Genomic DNA, 9,129 nt, shown 5'->3' with positions numbered 1-9,129 from the left:
AATGAATTATTTGGTCAAGCTAAGAGGACAAGCAAAGAATTCTGGTTTTTATAAACAGCTGCTCTGAGAAAAAGAATAAGTTCTGTGATAGATATTTATAAGTATGTTTTTAAAATTTTAAATCCTAATACATAAGTATATACTATAGAATTTACCCAACCACTCCTCTGATGGAACAATACCCACCAATTATTGTTATCATGATTTTTACATAGAGTTTCTACTTAAAGCTCAGTTCCACAATTTATTTTCTAGATATTTCATCTGAAAATGAAAACTATAATTCTTCTTGGGCTACTGGGAGCCACAATGTCAGCCCCAGTAAGTGATCCTGTGATACAACTAAAATCATTTTGCGAAACCTTTAATCCTTCTTAAATGAGAAATCCTTCTTTCACCATTTCTGTTTTTTGTTGATTTTTTAGCTTAGCCCACAGCGCCTCATGTCTGCAAGCAACAGCAATGAGGTTAGTTTGAACACCTACAAGATCTCTGTCTTGTTTGTTTGTTTGTTTATATGGAAGGAAACCCAGTAGAGAAGAGAGAAAAGCTTTGGTTAATTTCCCCTGCATTCCTATCTGTTAGCTCTTATATCCAAATACATTTCCCATATTCATGATTATTGGGTGTACCAGGTTATTTCTAGTATATTATTTTGCTCCCCTGCTTGACTGTAAACTCTTTAAAGGCAGAGACAGTATCTCATACATATTAGAATAAGTACCTAATACAGATGTATATAGGTGTTTAAGAGCATAAAATGACTGGCTAACCCACTGGAATGGGCTGAAGTTGTATAAACTCATACACAGCAGGGAAGCGGTAGTCAAATCCTAATCTCCATCACTGTAATTTAGCATAAACTTAATGAGAAAACACTACTACCAGCAGGAAACTGATCAGTCAGCTCTGACTTGTTCTTTATTTGTAGTAAACATTGTTCTTAATAGTTTTAGCATGTGTAATAATGTTGTTTTCATATTATCTTTCCTTTTCTAGTTACTTCTGAATCTTAATACTGCCCAGCTTCAGCCACTGCAGCTTCAGGTACATCGATAATTATTTTAAGATTTTCTTACGACTTATTTTTTATAGTGCTTTGTGTGAGACCAAAATACATTCTGATTTCATTTCTGAAATCTCAATATTTAAGGTTATGGGTTCATCCCATATATTCTAATGACCTTTGTTTGAAGACAAAAGTAAAAGTTGTAATCTGATTAAGATTTATTTACTGAGAACTTGATACATGCCAAGCACAAATCCTCCAAACTATGAGATTAACTATTTACACAAAGTCATACTCAGTTTTTAAAAAGAAGAAGCAGCAGCAGCAGCAGCAGCAGCAGCAGCAGCAGCATACTATTCATCCACCTCACTGTGCCCCGTATTTTTTTATGATCACTGGGAATTTAGCATTGTTCATGCTATTTGCACAGCTCATAATGGGCTAAAATGCCGTCCTTTTTTATATTCAGTGATAGGATTGCAGAAATTGTTTACATTTTGAATTGTTTCCTTCTTTTGCTCAGGACTGATTTTAAACTCTTTCTGAAATGAAAGAGAAACACTTCCTTCCTTTCTTTTGTGTCCTCTCAGGGCCCATTTAATTCATGGATTCCTCCTTTCTCTGGGATTCTACAACAGCAGCAGCAAGCTCAAATTCCAGGGCTCTCCCAATTCTCTTTATCAGCTCTTGATCGGTTTGCTGGGCTGTTCCCAAATCAGACACCTTTCCCAGGATGGGTCAGTTTTGCCCAAGGAACCCAGGTGGGACAACAGGACCCCTCCCAGCCTCAAAGGTCACCGCAGACCCAGCAGGGACCTAATCACGTAAGTAGGGACTCTCCCATCTTGTTGTTCTTTGGAGAGATAACTCATTTTGAATGTGAAAAGGAACTATGAATCAGCTTTAAAATAAGACGGGAGCAGGGCGCCTGGGTGGCTCAGTCAGCTAAGCGTCTGACTTCATTCCAGCTCAGGTCATGAGCTTTCTCTCGCCCTCTGCCCCTCTCCCTGGCTCATACTTTCTCTCTTAAAAACAAAAACAAACAAACAAAACTTTAAAATAAGACAGGAGTTACTGAGAACGAATTTTTTCTCATAGTTTGCTCTGTCACCACTGGAAGTACTTCCTTATCTTTTCTGATTTCTAACACAAAAAATACCATTTCAATCAGCTATTCTTTTACAGCCACTAATCAAAAGTGGTAAAACAGGTCATAGGAAAGATAATAAGGGAAATTTCATCTTTAAAAAAGAAACAATTTGCTTTAATGACAGACACATAATAGATACCCTTTTGTTGTCACAGAAGTCTTATATACAAATTACACATGTATGTGGTTAGGTCTAAGAAAAACAGCTCTGGGATTTGATGTTAAAAAGTCAAGTATAGGGGCATCTGGGTGGCTCAGTTACTTAAGCGTTTGACTTTTTTTAAAATGTTTTATTCACTTTTTGAGAGAGACAGAGAGAGAGAGAGAGAGAGAGCAGGGGAGGGGCAGAGAGAGAGAGAGAGGGAGACACAGAATTTGAAGCAGGCTGCAGGCTCTGCACTGTCAGCAGAGAGTCTGACACCGGGCTTGAACTCACCAACTGTGAGATCATGACCAGAACCAAAGTTGGATACCTAACCAACTGAGCCATCCAGGCGCCCCAAACATTGGATTCTTGATTCTGGTTCAGGTCATGATCTCACTGTTTGTGGAATCCAGCTCCACATCATGCTCTGCGCGAACAGCAGAGTCTGCTTGAGATTCTCTCTCTCTCTCTGTCTCTCTCTCTCTCTCTCTCCCCTTTTCCTGCTCATGTGTGCGCACGCACAAGTGTACATGCTCACTCTCTCACTCTCTCTCTCTCAAATTAAATAAATTTACATGAAGAATATGTATTTTTAGGGACACCTGGGTGACTCAGTTGGTTAAGCATCTAACTTTGGCTCCTGTCATGATCTCACAGTTTGTGAGTTCAAACCCTGTGTTGGGCTCTGTGCTGACAGCTCAGAGTCCGGAGCCAGCTTTGGATTCTGTGTCTCCGTCTCTCTTTCTCTTTCTGCCCCTCTCCCACTTGTCCTCTCTCTCTCAAAAATAAACAAACATTAAAAAATTTAATATATCTTTAAAACATCAAGTATAACTTTTTTATATCTTTTTTGGCAGGCTATGCCCTATGCATTCTCCTTCAAAGCGCCTCAGGAGCAAGCACAGGTAAATGACTGGAATACCATCATTCCTGCAGACGGAGGGTCATATATAGCCTTCACCTAAAGCTTTCTTTTATATTTGTAGCTCTGACTCCTATAGCAGGGCTATAAAAACTTAAAATTATCCATTGCTGGGCTTGCATCAGTTTGGTAATTTTAAGCTCACTTAATAACTCCTGATGGAAGGGCAGCTAAGGGTCCCCTGAGTTTGCAGGGCATCGCTCTACTGGAATTGGAAGGAGCTCACCGAGCCTTCCAACGTGACATAGGTCACGTTACCTCTGTATGGCATTAGTACTGGCCTTTGGGAACTCAAGAGAAACACTATGGCCTGACTTTTTCCAACCCTAAATTTTGTTTTAGAGGGGGATACATTAACCTGGTAAACTATGATATGATGAAGAGATAACAAAGCACTCACCATGTTATTTGGCAGTTACAGTGCTCTGCTCAAACTATTTCCAGGTTCTTGTATATTTTCAGTTTAAATTCATATTACAATCAAATGGTGTCGATTTCTATTAAATAAGAGATCTCAAACAATGAATGCCAACTAGTATAATCATTAGAGTAATGTGAAAGACCCTCTCAAGATTAGTTTAATTAATTTTATAAAAGACTAGGTTCAAAGATATAAGGATATAGATAAATTATTCACCAGCAGAAAACTGACCATTTCATCAAAAGTTACTCCCCTGTAAGCCAAAAATGGCTCCCCTGTAATCGTATTATGTAATTTTGTCCCACCCTCATTAGAAAATAAAAGTTACTTCTAGACATTACCTCATTCTAAGAGCCTTTACAGAGTTAGATAATGGTAAGTAGAATTACCTCACTTTAAGGATCAAAAAACTAACTCTTAATGAGATTAAATTCCCAATCCTAATGGAAGTAAACAGCTGAGTTGGAATATAATTCTCCATTCTTCTTTTAACCACTAAACCAGTGACTCTCCACCCTGGCTTTGCATTAGAACCTCTGGTGGTAATTTTGAAAACTACTAATGCCTGGACCTGCCCATGCCTAATGAATCAAGACCTGGAGTAGATCTCAAGTAGGATCATCTGCTAAAATGCTAACTAGGTGATTGTAGTTCGTAACCCAAAGTAAGAACCACTGCACAAAACATACTTACAGAACTACAGTTGTTGTTTTTAACTCTTATGTCTAGTATTGTCTCTAATTATGCGAGAAACAAAACAGCATACTAACTCTATGTATGTACTAAGATGCCCACTTTCTGTGAACACACGTGCATACGTAGACACACACAGATGTAAATGGAAGCCAGTACCTGACAAGGTGGGTGTTAAAGTTGCAGTTAAACCACTCCTTTGTCTATTTCTATATTGTCCAATATTCTAAATATGCATAGGGATTGTCTTAATAAAATGGCGATTAGTAAAGGCAACACATTCTTGAGAATGTGTTCATTGTCATAGAACTTCTACTACCATATCCTGCAGAATAGTGATTCTCAAAAAATATGGAAAATGCTACATAGTCTATTCTCTTCTTAGATATTCATAAAGTAATATGTATGTCAAGTTTGTATATAAAACCTACAGTTTGTATGTAAAGTCCAAGGTGACTTCCTTGAAAATCTTGTTATTTTACTACTTTAATGTGTTTGACCAAACAGTCTTAAAACAAAGTCCAGTGTCATGTGTAATATGAGTGTTCTAAAGTCTGAGAAGAACTACTTTGTGCATCTTTTTTGTTCATAAAATTACTAGATATAAATCAGCTATAACGGGGCGCCTGGGTGGCTCAGTTAAGCCTCCGACTTCGGCTCAGGTCAGATCTCACATTCGTGGGTTCCAGCCCCGCGTCAGGCTCTGTGCTGACAGCTAGCTCAGAGCCTGGAGCCTGTTTCCGGTTCTGTGTCTCCTTCTCTCTCTGCCCCTCCCCCTCTCATGCTCTGTCTCTCTCTGTATCAAAAATAAATAAAAACACTTTAAAAATTTATTTAAAAACCCAATATTGACATTAGAAGATTTTTTTAAAGGCCTATGCTGCTCTAATGGAAGCTCTTACATACTTTTCTGTTTACAAATAGATGCTTCAGTACTATCCAGTCTACGTGCTCCTACCATGGGAACAACCTCAACAAACAGACACACAATCACCTCCACAAACAGGACAGCAGCAATTTGAAGAGCAGGTAACTACCATCTGATTGTCATCTGACTAGTTCCTTCTGAGAATAGAGAAGTTATGGTAAATTTTCAGAGAAGAGAATATGAGTATATTTACTGCAAAAGTCAACAGCCTGAACTAGTTGTCACAGAAAGATATCATGCATTCTTCTAACATTTCGCTAACTTGGAAATGCTCAAAGCTGAATCTTAAAAAGAACAAAGTCAGTGAGTGGACTTCAGTAAAATCAGAGGCCAAAAGTTGCATCATCTTGGAAAAAATCTTCTAATTTTTCAAAAGCTACCAGTATCCTTCTTGTCATATTTACATGTGTTTATTGCTTAAAAAAAATAGCCTCCATTATGGAAGGAACCTATGATCACTAGATACAGTTAGATAACTTTATATTGAGCTTTGTGGACCTACAATACATTTTTGGGATTCTAATGTAATTCCAGGTGGCACATACATAACTAGATTTCTTAGTTAGAATGGGGGAAAAATTTAGTGGCTTATCACCACTCTACAACCAAATTAGAGAAAACTGAAAATTATGCTTTAAGTAAGTAGTAGTTGTAATTCTAATTGTCATGTTAATTTAAAAGGAAAGGGAAAATTTTAACCTAGAAATCATATGGATTTAAAAGATGCTGGTAAAAGATTGGTAATTTATCAATAATTTGTACTGCTTATAATATATGAACCTTCAAAAAAAGCATATAATATAATATATAATTTTAAATAGTCATTTATTACAAAATTATGACAAAATCTAATGCATTTTCCAAAATCTGACAGATGCCATTCTATACTCCATTTGGATATATTCCAGTACAAGCAGAACCTGTAAGTAGTGCGTACTTTTCATTAAAAAAAAACACACTAACTTTTCAAACAACTTGCTTCATAACCTATTAATTCCATCAGTGCCTTTCAGCCAAAACCTATCAGGAACACCACCATAGTTCAACAAAATTGGATTTATCTACTCATTGCACTGAGGGTGGACACACATGGGGAACTGAGGTTGTCTTTTTTTTTTATAAAACTTTTTAAGTTTATTTCTTTATTTGAGCAAGATAGAAAGATTGTGCATAAGTGGGATAGGAGCAGAGAGGGAGGGAGAGAGAATCCCAACCTCTGTGTTGTCAGCACAGAGCCCAACATGGAGCTCCATGCCATGAACCATGAGATCATGACTTGAGCTGAGATCAAAAGTCAGACACTTATCCAACTGAGTCACTCAGATACCCCTGTGGGTATGTTAATAGGAAGGTGACTGTTCATAGGGTCTAGGCTTCTGTTAGGTGATTTGGGGGAGACTTCAGGAAGTCTGAATTGGGTGTTCTCAAGAAAGGATGGGTAATGTTACGACTGGTTAATTAAACAATTCTTACCTAGAAAATAAGAACAACAGAGCAAGGCAAAGGCCATGATTAGTAAAACAAACAAAACAAAACAAAAAACCAAGAAGACTTACTCAGATTATCCAGGATATCAGGATGAGTGGTATTTTTGTGGCTGGCATGGTGACCTTGCTTTACACAAGATTGGCTTGTTTTTGTTGTATTTCATCATGTTCAGACATGACCTTGTCTGATGTTGGTATTCTGCAGGATTGTTAACATTCAACAGAATACCAGGGCCCAGCAGGGCATGTCCAGCAAGCTCCTGACAACACAAACAGAGTTGTGTGTCCCACGTCATGAGCTGCTTTTCTCTTTCTTGAATCTAAATGATTATGTTTGTTTTTAAGAAACTGAAATTAAAGAAGTCGGGATGTGTGTTAACTGCCTTTGATTCAAAACACTATTTTATAGATGAAATATTTAGACTTTTTAAAAACTTTCCAAATTTTCAGGTTATACCAGGAGGTCAGCAGCAACTAGCCTTAGATCCCTTCACAGACACAGTATCTGAAATTGTTGTGATGGTAACATCACTTACCACACTGTGCTAGCTACCAGAAACCAGCAACTGACAGCCTGCACGTTCCCACACTACTATGCATTTTAATGAAAATTTTATTATTATTTTTCCATCAATAATTATTATTCCTTCCACCTATAATCTTATGCCAGTCAAGATTCAATTTACAGATTCATCAAATATCTACTGCTCTATATATGACCCACTCTTAGGTACACTTATTTAAAACCAGGTAACAAGGGACATCCAGGTTTGCCAGTATTTATTTGCAGCCTTTCTATGACAGATTATAACCTATAAAACTAATTAAGTCATTTACTTCTTAAGTAAATTCTGTGCCTTGAATCTCAATCTTGTTGCTTTATATTCTTCCCAATTTTGACCTCGTACTTAAACCAGTAACCACTTTGTTTTCTTTCTAATTCTTCATAGCCGGCAGGAGTGATACCATATTCACAAAAAGAAATGATAAACTTTAAGCATGCCAATGGAGGAATTTTCATTCCTTCTACTTCACAAAAACCCAGCCCTACAAGTGGTTTTGCTCCTGCTATAGACCCAACCATTACCCCACATGTGATGGAAAAGAAGGTAGAGTAATCAGATTCATTTTGTGTAAGAAATTGTTATCTAATTGAAAATATAAAGTCAATGTTTATAGGACTTAGTCATGGAAATAATGAGAGAGGTAATGATATAGTAAAATATGTGGTCTTTACCTTGAATAGGGAGGCCAATAATTGATTATTCATAATCATTTAATTAGAATACAATTAATTTTTATTTATTAAGAACTTCTTGTGAGTGTCCTTTTCTCACTAGGCCAAGACTGATTACCAAAAGGAACCATAAGATGGTGTCTTAATCATTGAGATATTTTGGTAGGTATTTGCCAAGAGGCATGTATTAAATACCATGACATACCCTAAATTAAAAGAGAAAGAAAAAACTGTCGGGGAAACAAATGAAGAGGTCTTATCAAAATGAAAAAAAAAGTTACTGTTTATATAGTCCTACAAAGCTGATAATATTTGTGGGACTTCAGCAATATTTTTTTAAATAAAAATAAATTTTCAAGAATCCTGTCTGCCTATGCCATATTTTTGGTACGAGCTCTGAAAACACAAGTCGTAAACATCCAAGGTCTGCATAAAAGGCCTACTACAGACACAGTATAGAGTTAGGTCTCCTAAATCATCAGTTTGCTTTGCAATCTAGAAGCAACTTTGCCAATGCCTCTGTATTAGCTTGGAATGAAGTAAAGTCTCCAATGTGCACAATCACATGGAAGTTAAAAATTCCATGACTTTTATATCAGATATAACCTTAATTAATCACCTGTCCTAATGGCTTGGTTGGATGAGGCTCATGGGTGTTTGATAGAAGGGCAACCTGGAATGGCATTAAGAAGTAAAAAGTAAATACTAGAAAGCGAACAATATGGCCTGAAGGGAAAAGTAATAGAAAAGAGGTTTGTTTTGAAATCCCCTCCCTGCTGTCTAAGAGTCTTTTCTGAATGGCATAAAATAGCAAGGGAAATGCCTGTGTAAGTACATTCTTGGACTTTTCAAACAAAAAACAAACAGGAAAAGGCTTTACAGTCTAGTATTTCAAAATTATCTTATTAAAAGAAACAAAGAGCCAAAACAAAGTATAATTAAATAATAAAAAAGCAAAGTTCATTTAATAAAGCCATAAACTTGAAAAATTAATTTGAGTTGCAAAGCTACGTAAGGAATAGTTTGTTCTTCAAAAGTATCTCATCTGTGCCCTGTTAATTTAACACAGTTTTATGCCATTCTGCATACCACAAACTAAAGACTGAAATGGTTTGTCTGTTGTAGCTTTTTTTTTTT

General features: G+C 36.7%; 1 protein-coding gene across 1 annotated transcript in view; it reads left to right on the top strand.

The window, feature by feature from the left end:
• The first annotated feature begins 270 nt into the window (after window positions 1-270).
• ODAM (odontogenic, ameloblast associated) overlaps window positions 271-9,129 on the top strand; it is a 9,781-nt gene continuing 922 nt past the window's right edge. Inside the window, exons 1-10 of the mRNA XM_029930909.1 lie at window positions 271-321; window positions 426-467; window positions 1,000-1,047; window positions 1,600-1,833; window positions 3,162-3,209; window positions 5,265-5,369; window positions 6,143-6,190; window positions 7,206-7,277; window positions 7,706-7,864; window positions 8,096-8,154. Coding sequence (XP_029786769.1) covers window positions 271-321; window positions 426-467; window positions 1,000-1,047; window positions 1,600-1,833; window positions 3,162-3,209; window positions 5,265-5,369; window positions 6,143-6,190; window positions 7,206-7,277; window positions 7,706-7,864; window positions 8,096-8,125 — 837 coding nt within the window. The 3' untranslated portion in view covers window positions 8,126-8,154. The remainder of the gene's footprint in view (window positions 322-425; window positions 468-999; window positions 1,048-1,599; window positions 1,834-3,161; window positions 3,210-5,264; window positions 5,370-6,142; window positions 6,191-7,205; window positions 7,278-7,705; window positions 7,865-8,095; window positions 8,155-9,129) is intronic.

This window comes from Suricata suricatta, chromosome 1, assembly GCF_006229205.1.
Source record: "Suricata suricatta isolate VVHF042 chromosome 1, meerkat_22Aug2017_6uvM2_HiC, whole genome shotgun sequence".
Classification (NCBI taxonomy): Eukaryota; Metazoa; Chordata; class Mammalia; order Carnivora; family Herpestidae; genus Suricata; species Suricata suricatta.
Note: the sequence above shows the minus strand (reverse complement) of the source record. Positions and strands in the feature narration are given on the sequence as shown.